Genomic DNA, 22878 nt, shown 5'->3' on the forward strand with positions numbered 1-22878 from the left:
ATCAATTTCGATTGAAATTGTAGTTACAGGGAATACTTCAATTGCTGGTAAATGAAGCAGTCACTCACACTGCTGGGACATGGGTTCCATCCTACCGACGCTGGCACCACCAGTTTGCATATCCCTTGAAAAAGCGACAATGCGAAACATGTCGGGCTAGTATGCAATAAATATCATCTGTTAAACCATAATACACCCTCCTCCTATCCCATCTGACCACCATGTTTTTAGTATTGTAAAAAACCTTTTGATACTATGTACAATTTATATGTTCTTTTTTTAATGGCTGAAATAATAAATTGTCTTTTTTAGAAAAAAAATGTCTTTCTCTATGTATAGTTTGCTTGCACCGTCAAAATCCCTTTAATTTTCTACGTATTTATGGTTAAGCAAATGTTTATGGACTCACTCATAATCCCAGCAGAGATTCCTGCTCTATGAGAAGATGTCACATCCTGACCTGAACTCAAACGCCCAATCAAGTCTCAGGGAATCATTTCCTCTTAACGTTACTGTGTTTATAAAGGGAACACAGGGAACACAGATCAAGGGACATTATCCTCCTGGTAATGTATCCTCATTGAGAAGAAAATCATATAGGGCAGGTTTTGACTTACAATCATGCAAAGAAGGGAAGCAGAGATTATGTGGGAATAGTTACTGTCTGAAATGGACTAAAAGTCTCAGGTTTTGTATCTTTTACAGTGATCCATCATCTTCTTTTCATCCATGTTAGTCTGGTACCCCCAACAGCACATGTTATATAGGGTGTTTTATGTGACGTCTCTTCTTGCATGCTTCCTAGCAGTCTGACATCCTGTGCACCTTGATGAATGGGTTTCTCCCTGTAACATGATTTCAATAAAAAAAAATACAAAAAAAAAAAAATATTACAAAGTTAATCCCAAATATTTTTTCAGAGGTACATCTCAGACAAGATGTATAAACTATAACTATAAATTTGTTTACCTAGATTGCCTATAGCAGTGGTTCTCAACTCCTGTCCTCAGGACCCACTAACAGGCCAGGTTTGCAAGATAACTGAAATACATCACAGATGATATCATTTGCTGCTCAGTGATTGCAGTATTCTAGTCTGCATCTCCCCAAGGTAATACTTAAAATCTGGCCTGTTGGTGGGTCCTGAGGACTGGAGTTGAGAACCACTGGCCTATAGCAATGTTTCTCAACTCCAGTCCTCAAGTACCCCCAACAGGTCATGTTTTCAGGCCTTCCATTATTTTGCACAGGTGATTTGATCAGTTTCTCTGCCTTAGTAATTACCACAGCTGATTTATCTGAGGGAAATCCTGAAAACATGACCTGTTGGGGTACTTGAGGACTAGGAGTTAAGAAACATTGGGCTATAGAATAGGCAAATTGTTCCATGTTTCAAAGTAAATTTCTGCAAGGTACAATTTATCACAGCAAGAGTATTAGTTGCTGAAATTTTGTCTTGAACTAAAAAAATTTGGCATGGGCAGAGGTGAGAGTTGGACAGGCAGCTCAGGTGATAGTTAAAGTGGAACTAAATGCACCTATATTTTCTTCCCCTCTAGCAATGCAACTACGCAAGCCCTCTCCCTGGCATCTTTGCCTGGTCTTCCACCTGATTCGTCATCTTTGGCCATCTTGTATAGCAGGACAGGGGAGATCTAGCACTTGCTAACAGATGTTAATTTATTCCCACACAAAGCCATGCCGAGAATGTACACAAAGCTGTGTATGCACAGCTCAGTGTAAAGTATATTCTAAAGAAATTTTGTAACTTGAAAGTAATAAGCTTCTACTGCAGAAAAAAATAGTTGTTGATTTACTAAAGGCAAATAGACTGTGCAGTTGCAGTCATATTTCCCAGAACTTAGTGAATGTGGTGAAGCTTCACTTTGTAAAGAACCTCATTCACTAAGCTCTGGGGAAAATTAGTGCAAATGCACTTCCAAAGTGCACCCTCTATTTGCCTTTAGTAATTCAACCCCATAATATGTTTCTTCTGCAATAAAAAAAAAGCCTTCATACTCTAACTTTTTTCTAAGGTAACTTTCCTAAAATAAAAAGAATTTGTAAACAATAAGGCCTCATATAATGTGTTATAGTTTCATTTTAAGAGTTAGGTTGTGTGTAAAGCTAGCCATAGATAATTTGTTATTTTGTTCCTCCGAAGGGCTGAAGGAAAACAAAAACAAAAGGATACCTCCATCTACACAAGCAAGATGGATCTCTTTTGGGACATTGGGGGTTATTTACTAAAGGCAAATCCACTTTGCACTACAAGTGCAAACTACAAGTGCAAAGTGCACTTAAAATTGCACTTAAAGTGCACTTGGAAGTGCAGTCGCTGTAGATCTGAGGGGGACATGCAAGGAAAATAAAAAAACAGCATTTTAGCTTGCACATGATTGGATAATAAAATCAGCAGAGCTTCCCCTCATTTCAGATTTACCCCTCAGATTTACAGCAACTGCACTTCCAAGTGCACTTTCAGTGCAATTTCAAGTGCACTTTGCACTTGTAGTGCAAAGCGGATTTGCCTTTCGTAAATAACCCCCATTGCATTATGACAGCGGGACCCTCTGCTGTCAGAATTTACTGGTCATCAACTTCAGTAGGCTGATTGAGAAAAATAAGCCCATTCGACAAAAGTTTATCTAACAGGCATGGACACACATGAATCAAAATTTGGATTTATTTATGGCTAGCTTTAGGTTAAGTAAAGTCTTGATTCAGTTATGTTGCTTATAAAACCGAAACTCTAGGCAGACATAAAAGACACAAATTATTGCAGCTCTGTAATCATTAAAGTGATTGTAGACCTATTGCAATCACTTTAACCTACAGGTAAACCTAGATTAAGGCTTACCAGTAAGTGCAAGAAATATCTCCCAAACCTAAAAGGTTTAGGAGATATTTGCAGAAATAGCGGCACCGATGTCTACGGCGCATGCACCACAGACATCGGGCGCGGGCGCGCTGAGCATGCCGTTTCTAAAGGCGATCATGCCATTAGTGGTGGCACCAGCGCGCATGCGCGGGAGTGACATCATCGAGGCTCCGGCCAGTCACAGCGCCGGAGCTGCGATACCCGGAAGTCACTCCGGGATAAATGGTAGTGTCAGAGGAGGCGAATGAGGGCCGATGCCGGGGCTTCGATCCCAGGTAAGTAATTTATAATGAGCTAGTATGCCATGCATACTAGCTCATTAAGCCTTTGTCTTGCAGGGTGTATTTTTTTTTCAGAGGCTTTACTTGCTCTTTAATATATTATTAAATGCATTTTTAACGCAAACAGGATAAGCACTTTAATCTGACCTGGTATCAGACTTTTGAAACTTAACCTGAATTTTTTTTTCTATTCTAGCCAGTAACTAGTACAGTTACTAATAGCTTATCTTTGAATTGCTGTGCTAATATGTATAATGTATATTTGAACATGCCCCCTAGCCATTATTGAAGCTGCCTATAAAGTATAGGTTGTCTCTGGATGGGGCTACTAGGGCAAACCTATCATAAACTTGGACAATGCAAACTGGGCATTTGGTGAAAAATACTCAGGCAGAGGTTACATTCAGTGAACACCTCCTGAAATTGACAGCGTTTTAATATATGGCTAAAAGATTGATAACCATTATACTTATATGGACTTGTTGGCATGGGCGTCCGCATGGGGGGGGGGGCAAGTGCCCCCCCTGGAGGAATTTGTCCACACACACAGCCCTCAAAACTTCTGCTCACATTCAGCGAGTGGAAATTAGCAGAGGGCGAGTGTGGAGCAGGGGCGGACTGGGCTGACAGTTTCCTTGCTGATCCCTTCTGGCAGAAGTGGTGCGGTCACTCTGATGTCCTGTACAAAAGGCTGCACCACTTCTGCCAGAAGCGATCAGCCAGAAAACTGTCAGAAGGATCGGGCAGCCGAATGACACAGAGTGGGGATCTCCCGCTGTGACGCAGCTTGTATATGAATAGCCGGCTGTTGTCAAAGTCCCACCTCCTGGACCAGCATTGGAGCAGTGTGCTGTCTATTGGAGTAGCCGGTCTGGGTGGTGGGACTTCATTTGACAGCGGCGGCTATTGATATACAAGCTGCGTCTCATTGGGAGATCCCCGCTCTGTGTCATCCGGCCAGCAGATCCTCCTGATTCCTCCCTGATGCATTGCTGGGCACTGATGAGGCTACACATATGGGCAATGATAGGCTGCATTGATGGATACTGATATGCTGCACGTATGGGCAATGATACACTGCACTGATGGGCAATGATATGCTGCACTGATGGGCAATGATATGCTGCACTGATGGGCAATGATATGCTGCACTGATGGCCATTGATGGGTGCTGATATGCTGCACTGATGGGCAATGATAGGCTGCACTGACGGGCAATGTTAGGCTACACTGATGGGCACTGATGAGGCGGAACTGATAAGCTGCACTGATGGGGCTGCACCAAGGGCCGCTGATGAGGCTGCACTGATGGGCACTGATAGGCTATACTAATGGGCACTGTACGGCTACATTGATGGGCACTGATGAGGCTGCACTGATGGGCACTAATAGGCCGCACTGATGGGCACTGATATGCTTTATGTTAATATTGTTAAAGTTGTTGTTAATATTTATTTTTGGAACTTAATTCTGCATAAAATATTTAACAGTGTCATTTCATGAGATAATTTACGAAGGCATGTTTAGCGGCGGACTTGCTAATCAGACAATGGCAGCTTGATCCTTCTATTAAGCTTTTGCATCAGGTTTCTCAAAGCTTTACATGCTTGCGCTTTATATGATGAATAAGCCCCTCCCTTCATGACATTGTCGAAAAGGGGAGGAGCATGGGTGACTTTAAAATGATGCCCCCCCCCCGGAAAAAAGTTCTGTGGACACCTATGCTTGTTGGATATCTCATTCTAAAGCAATGGGTGTTAATATGGATGTGCCCCCTCCCCCCTCCATGGCAGCTCTAGCTGTCTCCTTTCCTCTGGGGAAGCTTTCCACATTGGATTGTCTGTGGTAATTCGTGTCCATTCAGCCAAAGAGGATTTGTGAGGTCAGGTACTTACAGTATATTGGATGAAAAGAACTGGTGTGCAACAGTAACCTTCACTGCAGGCACCTGAACTCAATCTTTTAGAACAGGGATATGCAATAAGCGGACCTCCAGCGGTTGCAAAACTACTAGTCTAATCATGCTCTGCCTCTGGGTGTCATGCTTGTGGCTGTCAGAGTCTTGCTGTGCCTCATGGGACTTGTAGTTCTGCAACAGCTGGAGGTCCGCTAATTGCATATCCTTATTTTAGAACCATAATCTCCAAACTGCAACCCACAGGCTTGATGCAGTCCTTTGTTTGCCTTTATCTGTCCCTTGGGGCACTGTTCTTCCCACTGATATGAGGCACTATTCCTCCCACTCAGAGGCATCATTCATTTTACTGACACAAACAGCAGGGCACTATTCTTCCCACTGACAACAGTAATGTTGCATTATTCCTCCCACTAACACCAGCAATGGGGCATTATTCCTCACACTGACATCAACGTTGTGGCACTATTCTTATCACTAATACCAATGAAGGGTACTGTTCCTCCTCTTACTTAAGTCTGAGACAGAGTCTATTCCCACTGATTCTGGGGCTTTTCTACTCCCAATGGCCACAGCCCAACCCCCTAAAGTCTGAAGGACAGTAAACGGGCCCTTTGTTTAGAAAGTTTGGAGACCCCTGTTTTTTAAGAGTGTCTACAAACTTTTGGCAAATTAGTGCAGGTGTTATGGTCAGATATCCACAAACCTATGGCTATATAGTATACCTTGGCTTTTCCTGTAAGAGTTGACCTTGGTATTGCAAGATGGGAGGGGCAAAGCAATGATGGTTGTCTGTCACATAAAAAGTCATTGTACATTCAGCTACCAATATCTCTGAATCTGCTGATTTTCTGCTAATGGTAATGCTGTTTTCACATATGGTAACACTAATGTTTAAAGAGCTAACAAAAGTAAATTATTTTCTCAAATATTCATACCCAAATAATAAAGCATGTTTAATGTAAGCATGTAAGTAGCATATGCTGAAAACTCACTCTTTTTCTCTCAGTGAACAGAGCACTCGGGCAATTAGTGTGTGATGCCCACTGTCTGTCCTCTCCTTCACCAACCTCACCAGTTCAGACATTGGAAGTTGCAGTTTCTCCACACCTTGCCAAGATGCATTAATCTAAAGGGTTGAAAAAAAGAACACACACGTCACTTAAGATGGCCACACGGATTTTGTCTCATATTTGTTCTGTCTGATCAACAACTGAGTAGTACATCCACCCTGATTTTGTGATGTGACAGATCAAATCTTATAGCTAGATTGTACGTTTACCATTTTACACCCCAGGTCCCTCTGCGTTTACGTCAGCGGTCATGGAATCTGAAAACCCCTGAAAGCCCTGGTCTTTTTTTCTTTCTTCCTTAGGGATGCCGGTACAGTTCAGAGGGATTCTGATTGGTCAGCACTGGCATGTAACTGTTTTCACCAATTAGAAACGTTCTGATTCAACCAGAGACCCTAAGCAAAAAAGGGGAGGAAGACCGCAATATTCAAATCCTGGACCGCTTCACAGGCTGCATGGGCAGTGAAACCAAGCATCCACTGTGAGGAGGGTGTAGTGTGTTAGTTCACCTTTTCATTTTTTGTAAACTTTAATCTCGAGTCCATTATTTTAATGTTTTCGATAGAGAAGGGAATGGGAAAAAAAAACTTGTCGGCTCTTTTTTTGTTGTCTGTGAACCTATTCAGAAGATTTTCCCTTACTTTATCATGATATTGTTACCAGGACAGGAAGTGAGAGAAAACCTCTGTAGAAGGGATAACCATGGCAAAAGAAACATTGTAATTAGAGGGCCAAGGGAAAGCTCAAACTTCTGTTAAGGATCCGGAGGCCAGTCATGCTAGCACAGGGGTAACACCTTGCCCAAAGGTGTGTTCATCAATGCCGGGGACCAGACAGGGCCCACAGTCATGTGAAGAATCAAGCTTTAAGGCAGTCCCCCAACTCAGAGATGAGCTACTTGTGTGTAGAGTTGTATGCAGAGTCCCTCCAGAAGATGTTGTTCCTTGTTCTACACACTTGTTCAGGCGTATGTGTTGTATTAGGAGGGGCATGGAGGCTATACCCATTCCACCAGTACTTCTGTTACCTCACTCCCAGTAACAGAATAGTGTCCCGCCTAGCACATAGCGTGGATTCTCATACGTGCTCTCACTTAACTCTTGCCTTATGTACTTAGTGTACTTAGTGACCAGGCCAAAGATCTCCATAACGCTGTTCTGCCAATAAGGACCGACGAGGACAGACATCTAGGGAGGGTGTCAGTACACCAAGCCCCCTTGCTACCAGAGGACCCGTCACCTAACCAGATACCACACCAACACCTGTTTTCTTTGTCCTATGTGGTTACCCACAGCAACTTCTTCTCCTCTTAGACTCATAGGCTAACTTTGCATTGCAGTGATATCCACAGACGCCAATGTACTATTTCAGACCCTGGTTCCTTAGAGAGACGCCAGGACCCCACATGCACTCTAGTAACTTCAGACCAGGCTTTGAGCAGTTGAAACAACTTTTGACAGGACATGTATAACATGCAGTATCCTCTTTTTCCTAACTGAACCTAACTGTGGCTGCCCCAGGTTACCAGTACAAGAGGAGACTCTTAGAGGAAAGTACAAGCTTGGCGGTGCTCTAACAGAAATGTCCATGTTCCAGGTTTCTTCTGATGAATCAGGAAACCATAGTGGACCATAGGTCCCAGCAAGTCTTTAGCGCAAGTTCCCATGCATTTCTCCAAGTGGCAAAAATATTAACCCCTTTCCCCTGACCTGGGCAGCCGATTGCTAAATACACATACAGTAGGCAATCTGCTTACGCATGTACCCTTCTCTTATCTATAGGGTCATCAGTGTAATAAAACTTAAATAAAAAAAGGGTGCTGCGCTAAACATTTAGAGCGATTGTAAAGGATTTTTTTTAAAATAACAAACATCTCTATACTTACCTGTACAGAGCGGCTCCGAACCTCCTCTCTCCGGGTTCCCTGCCCGTGCACCTGGCATGCTCACTCCCGAGCCCCGCTGCTGTGACACAAACAGACTCAAACCCACCCCTCCCCCCGCTCCAATTTATAGAATTGCTATAAATCTGCCTAATGAAGAGGGAGACACAATCTGCCCGCTTCTCTCATGCAGGTCGCTGGATCAGATCGGGCTTAGGTAAGAATAAGGAGGGCTTGGGGGATCCTGCAGCAGAGAAGGTTTTTTACTATAACGCACAGAATGCATTATGGTAAAAAAGCCTTGCGGCTTTAGAGCTACTTTAAAATTATAAACCAATATTATATCCTTATAATACGGCACTCCGTATTATTCATCCCAGAATATAAGCATTTTTTTTTTAAAAGACGACCACTGTGCAGTATTCTTTATTAAAAATGTATTAAAAAACACTCACTCACATTAAGATATATTGATGGCAACTTTAAACATGGGTCTCATATCGTAAGGAAAGTGCACCCTAATGTGCAAATGTGCTGTCCATACTTGTACATACTATTAAAAAGCTCCTGGGGGGCCAAAATTTAGCATTTTCTGAGGCAGTTTACTTTCACTTTCAAACAATTTATTACTGGCCTCTCTAGCTGCTTGCAATGTGAATTTCACTGCAATGTCACTTCTATAATAAAATATACATATGTGCCTGCTTGCAGAGTTCTCTGGCATTTATGAAACACTAAGCTACTTTACATGACTGAAAGTGACCTCTGCCTTTCTATTACCTTTGGTAACCACTGACTCCATTCATTTTTCAAACTCCAATCTACTGTGCATGACTATTAGTGACATCTGCCTTGCTAAGCCTTATGCCGCGTACACACGGTCGGACTTTTCGTCTACAAAAGTCCAACGGACGCTGACGGACTAAAGCTGGCTGGTAATCCGATCGTGTGTGGGCTTCTCCGGACTTTCAACGGACTTTTTTAGCCTAAAATCCGACGGACTTTAGATTTGAAGCATGCTTCAAATCTTTACGTCGTAAGTACGACGGACCCCGAAGTCCGCTCGTCTGTGTGCTAGTCCGACGGACAAAAACCCATGCTAGGGCAGCTATTGGCTACTGGCTATGAACTTCCTTATTTTAGTCCGGTGTACGTCATCACGTACGAATCCGTCGGACTTTTGTGTGGTCGTGTGTAGGCAAGTCCGTTCGTTAGAAAGTCTGCTGCAAGTCCGCCGAAAGTCCGCCGGAAGTCTGTCGGACAGGCTGTCGGACTTTTGTAGACGAAAAGTCCGACCGTGTGTACGCGGCATTAGGGTCGGTTCACACTGGGGCGACTTGGGATCCGACTTGTACGCCCTCAAGTCGCCCCAAGTCGCCCCAGAAATAGATTCAATGGGAGTGAACGCTAGCGTCTTAATAGACACTACTGAAGTCGCTCCGACTTCAGAGCGTACTCCCTGTACTACTTTGATCCAACTTGGTAGGCGACCTGTACCATAGAAATCAATGGAAGTCGCCTCCAAGTCGGATCTCTCTGTAAAGTCAAGCGACTTTGCAGGGAAAACCCCTCCCTCCCCCCCTCCCTCCCAGAGAGCTGATTGCCCTGTGATTGGCCACAGCCGAAGTCACCTGTCATGGAGGCGACTTCAAGTCGCCTTGTAATTTGCTGAAGTCGCGCTGAAGTCGCGCTGAAGCCGCATTGAAGTCGCGGTACAAAGTCGCGCTGAAGTCGTGTTGCCCCAGTGTGAACCGACCCTTATTATAACTGCTGTTCATACTTGTCTATATTGAGTTAAATTTACTTTCATGGTGCTTTGCCCATAATCAAAAATCTAGCCTTAGTTTGTTGCCTCCATCCTGCTTTGCAATTTGCTTAGGGCAGAAAACTTCCACTTTCACCGATGTGTAGGCAAGTTGCCTACTGTAAGTTAGTAAGTTTTGGCTGGCCTAGCCAGGGGGAAGGGGTTAATGCTTTTACTGCTTTCCCCGAGCTAAGTTTGCAGACTTTTTGAGGGGTCCAGCCTCCCATCCTGTGTGTTTCTAAAAGGGAAAGCGGTCCAGATTCCCATGAGGCAAGAGAGGGAGAGAGCAGGAGAGAAGAAGAGGGCTGCTGGGACTTGCGGTCTGACACAAGGAACACTGACTTGTCAGGACACCTTTGTTATACACTACTGTCATTCTGGACTTACCATTTATGGACTTTTCTTATGCAGGTATGCTGGGGCAGCCACAGTTAGGGTTAGTTAGTAAAAAGACTCTTGCCTGTTAAGCTGTTATGTTGAGGTTCAACAGTAAAGTTATATTAACCGCATCAAGCCTGGTATGAAGTTGTTCGAAAAGGTGCATGCTGGGTTGTGGCTTATCAAAACAACCAGGGTCTGTAAAAGCACCAAGGGGTATGAAGTTACACTTCAGCAAGACAAGGAAGAGGAGGTAGTTGCCATGGGTAAATAAAGGTTGGCGCTATATAAATCCTGTATAATAATAATGAAAATAATGTAAAATGAGCTGTGCATGTGCAACTCAGCTTACATCGCTGACACAGTCCCTGTTAGGAAGACTAACTCTTGTGCATGCACATGTTATGATGCACCAGCCAATGAAGACAGCCAAAGACCGGCACCTAAAAGAAGATGCCGACGAGGGACAGGGATCTTTGAAGGAAAGGCAAGTTTACCTCTGCTGTAGCAGCCGTGTGTTTTAATTAGGGGGCTAGTAGCTGCAAAGATGGTGTTGTCCCCTAAAATTAAAGATGAAAGAAGTTGTGATTTCTGCGCCTCTGTTTCACTAGGTGAACATACATTTCTCCACAATTCCTATAGCTACATGGGTGAATAAAACCTTGTTTAAAGTGGCTTTAATGCTTGTTCAGAATATATACATACAGTGCATTGAAAAAGTATTCATACCTCTTGAAATTTTCCACATTTTGTCATATTACAACCAAAAATGTAAATGTATTTTATTGGGATTTTATGTGATAGCCCAACACAAAGTGGCACATTATTGTGAAGTGGAATGAAAATAATAAATGGTTTTCCAAATTTTTTTCCAAATAAATATCTGAAAAGTGTGGCGTGCATTTGTATTCAGCCCCCTTTACTCTGATACCTCTAACTAAAATTAGTTGAACCATTTGCTTTCAGAAGTCACTTAATTAGTAAATAGAGTCCACCGGTATGTAATTTAATCTCAGTATAAATACAGCTGTTCTGTGAAGCTTAGTGAACAAACAGCATCATGAAGGAACACTCCAGACAGGTCAGGGATAAAGTTGTGGAGAAGTTTAAAGCAGGATTAGGTTATAAAAAAATATTCCAAGCTTTGAACATCCCACAGAGCACTGTTCAATCCATCATCTGAAAATGGAAAGATTAACCACTTCAGCCCCGGAAGGATTTACCCCCTTCTTGACCAGAGCACTTTTTACAATTTGGCACTGCGTCGCTTTAACTGCTAATTGCGCGGTCATGCAATGCTGTAACCAAACGAAATTTGCGTCCTTTTCTTCCCACAAATAGAGCTTTCTTTTGATGGTATTTGATCACCTCTGCTGTTTTTATTTTTTGCGCTATAAACGGAAAAAGACCGAAAATTTTGAAAAAAAATGATATTTTCTACTTTTTGTTATAAAAAAAATCCAATAAACTCAATTTTAGTCATACATTTAGGCCAAAATGTATTCGGCCACATGTCTTTGGTAAAAAAAATGTCAATAAGCGTATATTTATTGGTTTGCGCAAAAGTTATAGCGTCTACAAACTAGGGTACATTTTCTGGAATTTACACAGCTTTTAGTTTATGACTGCCTATGTCATTTCATGAGGTGCTAAAATGGCAGGGCAGTACAAAACCCCCCAAATGACCCCATTTTGGAAAGTAGACACCCCAAGGAAATTGCTGAGAGGCATGTTGAACTCATTGAATATTTATTTTTTTTGTCCCAAGTGATTGAATAATGACAAAAAAAAAATAAATAAATAAATAAAAAAAAAATTACAAAAAGTTGTCACTAAATGATATATTGCTCACACAAGCCATGGGCATATGTGGAATTGCACCCCAAAATACATTCAGCTGCTTCTCCTGAGTATGGGGATACCACATGTGTGGGACTTTTTGGGAGCCTAGCCGCGTACGGGGCCCCGAAAACCAAGCACCGCCTTCAGGATTTCAAAGGGCATAAATTTTTGATTTCACTCCTCACTACCTATCACAGTTTTGAAGGCCATAAAATGCCAAGATGGCACAAAACCCCCCCAAATGACCCCATTTTGGAAAGTAGACACCCCAAGCTATTTGCTGAGAGGCATGTTGAGTCCATGGAATATTTTATTTTTTGACACAAGTTGCGGGAAAGTGACAATTTTTTTTTTTTTTTGCACAAAGTTGTCACTAAATGATATATTGCTCAAACATGCCATGGGCATATGTGGAATTGCACCCCAAAATACATTCAGCTGCTTCTCTTGAGTATGGGGATACCACATGTGTGGGACTTTTTGGGAGCCTAGCCGCGTACGGGGCCCCCGAAAACCAAGCACCGCCTTCAGGATTTCAAAGGGCATAAATTTTTGATTTCACTCCTCACTACCTATCACAGTTTTGAAGGCCATAAAATGCCAAGATGGCACAAAACCCCCCCAAATGACCCCATTTTGGAAAGTAGACACCCCAAGCTATTTGCTGAGAGGCATGTTGAGTCCATGGAATATTTTATTTTTTGACACAAGTTGCGGGAAAGTGACAATTTTTTTTTTTTTTTGCACAAAGTTGTCACTAAATGATATATTGCTCAAACATGCCATGGGCATATGTGGAATTGCACCCCAAAATACATTCAGCTGCTTCTCTTGAGTATGGGGATACCACATGTGTGGGACTTTTTGGGAGCCTAGCCGCGTACAGGGCCCCGAAAACCAAGCACCGCCTTCAGGATTTCAAAGGGCATAAATTTTTGATTTCACTCCTCACTACCTATCACAGTTTTGAAGGCCATAAAATGCCAAGATGGCACAAAACCCCCCCAAATGACCCCATTTTGGAAAGTAGACACCCCAAGCTATTTGCTGAGAGGCATGTTGAGTCCATGGAATATTTTATTTTTTGACACAAGTTGCGGGAAAGTGACAATTTTTTTTTTTTTTTGCACAAAGTTGTCACTAAATGATATATTGCTCAAACATGCCATGGGCATATGTGGAATTACACCCCAAAATACATTCTGCTGCTTCTCCTGAGTACGGGGATACCACATGTGTGGGACTTTTTGGGAGCCTAGCCGTGTACGGGGCCCCGAAAACCAAGCACCGCCTTCAGGATTTCTAAGGGCATAAATTTTTGATTTCACTCCTCACTACCTATCACAGTTTTGAAGGCCATAAAATGCCAAGATGGCACAAAACCCCCCCAAATGACCCCATTTTGGAAAGTAGACACCCCAAGCTATTTGCTGAGAGGCATGTTGAGTCCATGGAATATTTTATATTTTGACACAAGTTGCGGGAAAGTGACAATTTTTTTTTTTTTTTTGCACAAAGTTGTCACTAAATGATATATTGCCCACACAGGCCATGGGCATATGTGGAATTACACCCCAAAATACATTCTGCTGCTTCTCCTGAGTATGGGGATACCACATGAGTGGCACTTTTTGGGAGCCTAGCTTCATACGGGGCCCCGAAATCCAATCACCGCCTTCAGGATTTCTAAGGGCGTTAATTTTTGATTTCACTTCTCACTACCCATCACAGTTTCGAAGGCCATAAAATGCCAAGATAGCACAAAACCCCCCAAAATGACCCCATTTTGGAAAGTAGACACCCCAAGCTATTTGCTGAGAGCCATGGTGAGTATTTTGCAGCTCTCATTTGTTTTTGAAAATGAAGAAAGACAAGAAAAACATATTTTTTTTTCTTTTTTCAATTTTCAAAAGTTTGTGACAAAAAGTGAGGTCTGCAAAATACTCACTATACCTCTCAGCAAATAGCTTTGGGTGTCTATTTTCCAAAATGGGGTCATTTGGGGGGGGTTTGTGCCATCTGGGCATTCCATGGCCTCCGAAACTGTGATAGGCAGTGAAGAGTGAAATCAAAAATTTACGCCCTTAGAAAGCCTGAAGGCGGTGCTTGGTTTTCGGGGTCCCGTACGCGGCTAGGCTCCCAAAAAGTCTCACACATGGGGTATCCCCGTATTCAGGAGAAGCAATAGAATGTATTTTGGGGTGTAATTTCACATATTCCCATGGCATGTTTGAGCAATATATCATTTAGTGACAACTTTGTGAAAAAAAAAAAAAAAAAAAATTTGTCTTTTTCCCGCAACTTGTGTCACAATATAAAATATTCCATGGACTCAACATGCCTCTCAGCAAATAGCTTGGGGTGTCTACTTTCCAAAATGGGGTCATTTGGGGGGGTTTTGAACTGTCCTGGCATTTTATGCACAACATTTAGAAGCTTATGTCACACATCACCCACTCTTCTAACCACTTGAAGACAAAGCCCTTTCTGACACTTTTTGTTTACATGAAAAAATTATTTTTTTTTGCAAGAAAATTACTTTGAACCCCCAAACATTATATATTTTTTTTAAAGCAAATGCCCTACAGATTAAAATAGTGGGTGTTTCATTTTTTTTTTCACACAGTATTTGCGCAGCGATTTTTCAAACGCATTTTTTGGGGAAAAAACACACTTTTTAACATTTTAATGCACTAAAACACACTATATTGCCCAAATGTTTGATGAAATAAAAAAGATGATCTTAGGCCGAGTACATGGATACCAAACATGACATGCTTTAAAATTGCGCACAAACGTGCAGTGGCGACAAACTAAATACATTTTTAAAAGTCTTTAAAAGCCTTTACAGGTTACCACTTTAGATTTACAGAGGAGGTCTACTGCTAAAATTACTGCCCTCGATCTGACCTTCGCGGTGATACCTCACATGCATGGTGCAATTGCTGTTTACATTTGACGCCAGACCGACGCTTGCGTTCGCCTTTGTGCGAGAGCAGGGGGGGGCAGGGGTGCTTTTTTTTTTTTTTTTTTTTTTTTTTTCCCTTATTATTTTTTTGCTTTTTTATCTTATTTTTAAACTGTTCCTTTCATTTTTTTTTTTTTTAATCATTTTTATTGTTATCTCAGGGAATGTAATTATCCCCTATGATAGCAATAGGTAGTGACAGGTACTCTTTTTTGAAAAAATTGGGGTCTATTAGACCCTAGATCTCTCCTCTGCCCTCAAAGCATCTGACCACACCAAGAGCGGTGTGATAAAATGCTTTCCCAATTTCCCAATGGCGCTGTTTACATCCGGCGAAATCTAAGTCATGAAATGCTCGTAGCTTCCAGTTTCTTAGGCCATAGAGATGTTTGGAGCCATTCTGGTCTCTGATCAGCTCTATGGTCAGCTGGCTGAATCACCGGCTGCATTCTCAGGTTCCCTGTTGGGACAGGAGAGCCAGAGAAAAACATGGAAGACGGTGGGGGGGGGGGCATTCCCTCCCACTGCTTGTAAAAGCAGTCTAGAGGCTAATTAGCCACTAGGATTGCTTTTACATGAAAGCCAACCGCTGGCTGAAAAGAATGATACCAAGATGATACCTAAACCTGCAGGCATCATTCTGGTATAACCACTCAAAGTCCAGCAACATACCAGTACATTGCTGGTCCTTGTTGGGCATACATTGTAAACTTTTTTTTCATGCAGCCTGTGGGCTGAACGAAAAAAAGATCTTGATCGGAGGGTATGCCCACCATTAGAATACCTCCCTTCATCCACCCACTTCTAATGATGGGCATACATGCACCGTTTTATATATGCCGAAGCATGGAGGCATCCTCCCACAAAAGGCAGGAGCAAATCGCTCCTCCACCCACTGCTGCCCCCACGCTTCGGCATATATGCTGAAGTATGTAACTGTGGTGGTGAAATCACCTCCGACAGCGCTGGAGTCACGGCTTTATGTATCATGGGAGCAAACGCTGTTGCTGTCAAGATAAATAAATCCGCGCTGCAACTGAATGGCGTACCTGCTAAGCAAATGATGGTAAACAAAGTAACATTACAGTATAACAGTAATACTTACCATACCTGAAAAGCAAATACAAAAAAAAAAACATAGTAAAAAATAAAACATTTAACGCAACCTGTGCCTACCTAAAATATATATATGCCGAAGCATGGGGGCATCCTCCCACAAAAGGCAGGAGCAAATCGCTCCTCCACCCACTGCTGCCCCCACGCTTCGGCATATATGCTGAAGTATGTAACTGTGGTGGTGAAATCACCTCCGACAGCGCTGGAGTCACGGCTTTATGTATCGTGGGAGCAAACGCTGTTGCTGTCAAGATAAATAAATCCGCGCTGCAACTGAATGGCGTACCTGCTAAGCAAATGATGGTTAACAAAAAACAAAGTAACATTACAGTATAACAGTAATACCATACCTGCAAAGCAAATACAAAAAAAAAAACATAGTAAAAAATAAAACATTTAACGCAACCTGTGCCTACCTAAAATATATATATGCCGATGCCGAAGCATGGGGGCATCCTCCCACAAAAGGCAGGAGCAAATCGCTCCTCCACCCACTGCTGCCCCCACGCTTCGGCATATATGCTGAAGTATGTAACTGTGGTGGTGAAATCACCTCCGACAGCGCTGGAGTCACGGCTTTATGTATCGTGGGAGCAAACGCTGTTGCTGTCAAGATAAATAAATCCGCACTGCAGCTGAATGGCGTACCTGAAAACAAAAAAATGGTTAAAACACATTAAACTATAAAAAAATTACATACCTGAAAAGCAAACATGATAAAACATAACAATAAAACATTGCAGAATAGAATACAGTAAAAAGAGCAGAACAATAGAGAGAAAATAGAGAGAGAGAGAACAATAAAACGACAACTATTTTTGTTTTTTTTATTTTATATTTTTTTTGTGTATTTTTTTTTTTTTTTACATTTTTTTTTTATAACTGTAACTTTTAAAATTGTAACGGTTCCAGGTTTGGGTCTCTCAAAATGCGATGGCATCTTGGGAGACCCTGTGAAAGTGTGTCCTAGTCTGTGCAGTGCTGTACCCTACGCTAAAACTCAACTAGTGTATGGTAGCGTTCAAAACATTCACCAATGCAAAGACCAGGATTGCCAGGACAGGAGGGACAATAATACCGGGTGTCACGCCTAAATCCGCGCTTGCTGCAGACACGACATTTTCTTTGGGGGGCTCGTTGGGTAGAGGTACTCGGGATGGCATAAGGAAAATGCCTCTCATGCAGCCGGCCTACTGCATTTGGTTGGGGAAGGTGAGGTGGAGCACCGTCTGGAAACAGAAGGGCTCTGACGATCTCTTCCTGGAATTTAAGGAAGGATCCAGTCCGTCCTGAAGCTCTGTATAGCACATGAGCGTTCAGCAAAGCCAATTGAAATAAGTATACAGACACTTTTTTGTACCAGCGTCTGGCCTTACGGGCAATTAGGTACAGCGCCAACAACTGGTCGTTGAGGTCCACCCCTCCCATATTTTGGTTATATTCGTGGACACAGAGGGGTTTCTCCACAACACCAGTCGCCGTAGTAATTTGGGTCGTCGTGTCTGCATGAAGGGAGGTAAGAACGAAAACATTCTTATTGTCCCTCCACTTCATAGCGAGCAAGTTATTACACTGCAAGCAGGCTCTCTCCCCCAGCCTAAGATGGGAATCTACAAGCCGCTGAGGAAAGCCCCGGCGATTAGGTCGCACGGTGCCACATGCTCCAATCTGATGATCAAACAAGTGACTAAAAAGTGGCACGCTCGTGTAATAATTGTCCACGTACAAGTGGTACCCCTTTCCGAATAAGGGTGACACCAAGTCCCACACTATCTTGCCAGCGCTTCCTATGTAGTCAGGGCAGTTTGTCGGCTCTACGTGACTATCTTTGCCCTCGTAAACCATAAATCTACATGTATAGCCTGTGGCCCTGTCACAGAGCTTATACATCTTGACCCCGTATCTGGCACGCTTGCTGGGAAGGTACTGTTTGAATGACAAGCGGCCAGAAAATTTAATCAGGGACTCATCAACGCAGACAACTTGATGGGGAGTAAACAAGTCTGCAAAACGTTGGTTGAAGTGGTTTACGAGGGGCCGAATTTTGTAGAGCCGATCGTATTCAGGGTCTCCACGAGGACGACAGAGTTCATTGTCGTTGAAGTGCATGAACCGCAAAATCTGCTCGTATCGTGCCCTGGTCATGGAGGCAGAGAACACGGGCATATGGTGAATTGGGTCAGTGGACCAATATGACCGCAACTCACTCTTTTTGGTTATGCCCATGTTGAGGGAAAGGCCCAGAAAGATCTTAAATTCGGAGACCGTAATTGGTCTCCAATCTCTGGCAAGGGAGGACTGGGGAATAGTGGCGATGTGTTGACCAGCGTATAAATTGCTTTGGTCCACAATAGATCTATAGAGATCTTCGGTGAAAAACAGTGAATAAAAATCCAGTGGCGTAAAATCAACTGTTTCCACCTGAATTCCGGGTTGGCCAGTGAATGGGGGCAATACGGGTGCTGCAGAAGTGGTGGGTACCCAATTCGGATTGGCGAATGCAGCAGGAAGGGCACTATGGGCACGACGGGCCTGTGTTCGTCTTCTTGGTGGCAGCGGGACCCTACTAGTGCTTGCCACCTCACCAGCTTGAACTGCACTTATGGGACTCGCCACGTCACCACGTGATACTGCAGTGCTGGATGTACAACCAGGGTGTACTAGGCCGCTGGTGCTTGCCAGTTCACCAGAAGGAATAGCGGCACTAGTACTGCTCTGCTCCATACGAGGGACCTGCGGTTCTTGCACTTCAAGGACAGAAGAAGAAGTTCGGGGTCTGGTACGCCTGACCCTAGCAGGGACCACAACTCCGTCGTCAGAGCTATCTGTCATGGAGCCGCTGTCCTCTACAGGATCGTATTCTGAGCCTGAACTTGACAGATGAGTGACTTCCTCTTCACTATCTGTCATGCTCATAAACGTGTAGGCCTCTTCACTAGTGTACCTTCGATTTGCCATTTTGGGCTCTAAATTTAGGGGTACACTAGTGAGACTCACAGGCAAAAAAGCTCCTGACTGTCAGCGACTGATTCAAAACGCTACCAAAAAACTGTTAGCGATCGCAGGGATCAGGCCTGACTCTGCGAACGCTGCAGTTATGTGTGCTTAGTGTTTTGTGACAGTTATCGATCGATACTGCACTTGGGTGGGCTGGGCTGGGCTGGGCCGAGGAGCAAAACGCAGGTGCTAGCAGGTATCTGGGCTGATCCCGCTAACACTGCGTTTTTTTGGGGGACCCTAAACTGCTGGGGAGTATAGATCTGATCGGATCAGATATCGATCCGTTCAGATACTATAGCACTAAGGGAGGTGTATGCTGCGTGCGTGGGTGTTAGCGGTACTGGCGCTAACCTGACGCTGCCTGGGGCGACGCAGACCTTATCTGACCCTAAAAACTTAACTTATATCACCGCCGGGCAATTAGGGGGTTAAACCTTTATAAGGTAATAAACGGTGGGTGCCCTAAAACTATAATAAACTATAATAAACTATAAAAAACTACAAAAAACAAACCAACTAACCAGCGTCACCCGTAACAATTATATGGTGATCACTGGTGAAAGGGTTAACTAGGGGGCAATCAAGGGGTTAAAACCTTTAGAAGGTAGTATATGGGGGTCCCTGTCGCTATAAAAAACACTGACGGCGAACCTATATACTTACCTCCCTAACTAGCGTCACCTGTGTCACTAATACAGCGATCAGAAAAACGATCGCTTAGTGACACTGGCGACGGGGGGTGATCACGGGGTTAAAACTTTATTAGGGGGGGTTAGGGGGGTACCCTGGACCTAAGGGGGGGTACCCTAGACCTAAAGGGGGCTAACCTAACTGCCCTAACACTTGTAACTGACACAAACTGACACCAATGCAATAATCAGAAAAAAAAAAAAACCTGCTATTGGTGTCAGTATGTGTGGGGGTACAGGGGGGTGATCAGGGGGTGACTGGGGGGTGACAGGGGGGTGACAAGTGTGCCTGCGTGTTCTACTGTTAGTGTAGTGTTGGTGCACTTACTTGGATGTCTTCTCTCCTCGGCGCCGGATCAAAAAGACCGGCTTGAGGAGAGATGACATCACTTCCTCCGCTTCTGTTTACATTCACAGAAGCCGAGGAAGCTTGTCATTGGCCAGGAGCGATCGCGAGGGGGGAGCCACGAATGAGTGGCCTCCCCCTCACCTTCGATCGACCCTGACCTCGATCCGACCGCCGCTGGCACCGGGGGGGGGTCCGGACCCCCCACCCGCGGGCAGGCAAGGACGTACCTGTAAGTCCTTTTGCCTGCCCGTGCCATTCTGCCGACGTATATAGTCGTGCGGCGGTCGGCAACTGGTTAATCATAGAAGCAGCCAAGAAGCAGCATAAATCAGAGAAGCAGCCAAGAGGCCCATGGTAACTCTGGAGGAGCTGCAGAGATCCACAGCTCAGGGCCATTAGTTGTGCACTCCACAAATGAAAGGTGGTACACGCCACACTTTTCAGATATTTATTTGTAAAAAAAATTGAAAACCATTTATCATTTTCCTTCCACTTCACAATTATGAGCCACTTTGTGTTGGTCTATGACATAAAATCCCAATAAAATACATTTAGGTTTTTGGTTGTAACATGACAAAATGTGGAAAATTTCAAGGGGTATGAATACATTTTCAAGGCACTGTATTTCTATTTGCATAGTCTGGGCACAGGATCACTTTAATTGACTGTAAGTTAGTTTTGTGAGTTGGTACTGTTTATTATATTTGAAGAAAGACTGAACTGTGTAGCTCTGCATTCAGTAAACTACTTGCAAACATCAGTACTTACTTTACTTAATGGCCTTTGCTCCTTAGAGGTCTTCTGAGGAGGAATTTGGTTTAATATTACTTTGGGGAAGAAAGCAGGGGAAGAGTTCCTAGATTTTTGTACTGGGTCACAAGTAAGTGTGCCTTCGTCCGTTACTGCCACCAAACTTACTGCGCGCTGAACAGTTTGTGAAGGTCTGGACGTTTCACAGCTTTTACAGATTGACACTGAAGGGAGAGAAATGCAGATTGCTCCTGAATTCCTCTGCAAGGGAGATGGGATATCTGTATGTGCCTCACTTCTTTTGTTCACTTGTTTTAAAACTTCTGGTGTGTCTTCATTATCCACTTCACAATCATCAATAACCTGCCCCAGGATAGGTCGAAGATCTATTGTTATTTGCCGAATAATGGGTCGCTCCTGTATAGGCTGATCAAGGGCTGGTTCGAGGTGTGTCTTGTGTGGGTATCTGAAATTCTTTTTCTGTAGAGAAAACACATAGGAGTTCATTTATAAATGTTCAAAGATTCACACATTCTTCTGATTGAATTTACAGCAAAACTTCAGCCTCCCCCTCTCCGAAATATGCCCCTTATGGCTGATTTGTTATTTTTTGTTACTGTTTTTTCAACCAGGTGCCACCATTTTCTCTATAATGAAAAAGCGTTCCCCATCACATAACCTGTGTACTGTGGTGGGTGATGATGTGTTACTATGGACAGGTACAACTGCATGGTTTCTGTTTGGGACCTGCCCACATCCTCTTATTGCAATGTGTGGAAGGATACCGTCATGTGGGAGGATGACCACATTGGAGCACTTCCATGATGCAGTGCCTGCACAGATCCTCCCCCTGGAGCTCAGGAAATATACATGTTCGAGAAACAGCTGATGATGTCATGTGTAACAAAAGGATATATTACACAAAAAGTAGGCATTTAAAAAAATGTAAATGCATTGATTTTGTGGAAGGGGAAAGAGAGATAAGGGTCAAAAGTGACAAATATATTTTTACTTGAAAACACATGAATCCTGGATGAAGGTTGTGTGAATCATGTGCGAAAACATTTATAAATAGATCCCATAGTTATCAATATAGGGCTACAAAAATAATAGATCACACTAATGCCAATATTAAGAAATCCATTGCAAGAACTGGTATGAAAAGCAGTCCTGGCATAATAATATTAGTCTGCACACAAAGTTTCTTAAAGAGGTAGTAAACTTCCTCTACAAACTTTTACCTATATGTAAGCCTATAATAAGCCTTACCTACTGTATAGGTATTGAAAATCTCTCCTAAACCTGTACAGTTTAGGAGATATTTCCAGTGCATGCAGCCAGTGACATTACTGGCGCATGCGCTCTGAATGAATGGCCCACGTGTGCCGTTCCTTCCGAGCCCCTGCTGTGAACAGGGGCTCCTGCATACATGCGCGGGAGTGACGTCATCACAGCTCCAGCCAATTGCAGCGCCAGAGCCCGCAGACCCAGAAGAAGCTCCGAGAAAGATGTTGGCCGTGACAGTGGTGTGCGGGGACTGCAACAGCTTTGTTTTAAAGTATTTCATAATGAGCTAGTATGCGATGCATACTAGCTCATTATGCCTTTGTCTTGCAGGTTCGTTTTAATTGTGGAAATTTTTTCAGAGGTTTACAACCTCTTTAAAGTCAAAATGTTCAATAACTTTTCTGGTCCTACACTGGCATAGACTATTTTGACAATGTTTAATTCAGCTTACATAAGATAACTAGCCCTATTTTTACAACCTCTGATAAGATGAATGCATTCTACTAGCCATATTTTTTACAACCTCTGAAGGCTACTTCTGGGATGTGGCACCACCAGCAAAGCATTCACTTTATTTATGAAAACAGATCAGATTCTCTAATAAGTGCTATTGCTTCTACTCATGTGGATCTTGTGGATAACAAGTGCAACCCTAACTGAGAA

General features: G+C 43.3%; 1 protein-coding gene across 1 annotated transcript in view; it reads right to left on the minus strand.

Moving 5' to 3' along the window:
• Positions 1 to 348: 348 nt before the first annotated feature.
• LOC141106374 (uncharacterized) overlaps positions 349 to 22878 on the minus strand; it is a 54535-nt gene continuing 32005 nt past the window's right edge. Inside the window, exons 3-5 of the mRNA XM_073597146.1 lie at positions 20947 to 21408; positions 6073 to 6206; positions 349 to 845 (exon numbers count right to left, since the gene is read on the minus strand). Coding sequence (XP_073453247.1) covers positions 713 to 845; positions 6073 to 6206; positions 20947 to 21408 — 729 coding nt within the window. The 3' untranslated portion in view covers positions 349 to 712. The remainder of the gene's footprint in view (positions 846 to 6072; positions 6207 to 20946; positions 21409 to 22878) is intronic.

The sequence above is a fragment of the Aquarana catesbeiana genome, linkage group LG01, assembly GCF_042186555.1.
Source record: "Aquarana catesbeiana isolate 2022-GZ linkage group LG01, ASM4218655v1, whole genome shotgun sequence".
NCBI lineage: Eukaryota > Metazoa > Chordata > Amphibia > Anura > Ranidae > Aquarana > Aquarana catesbeiana.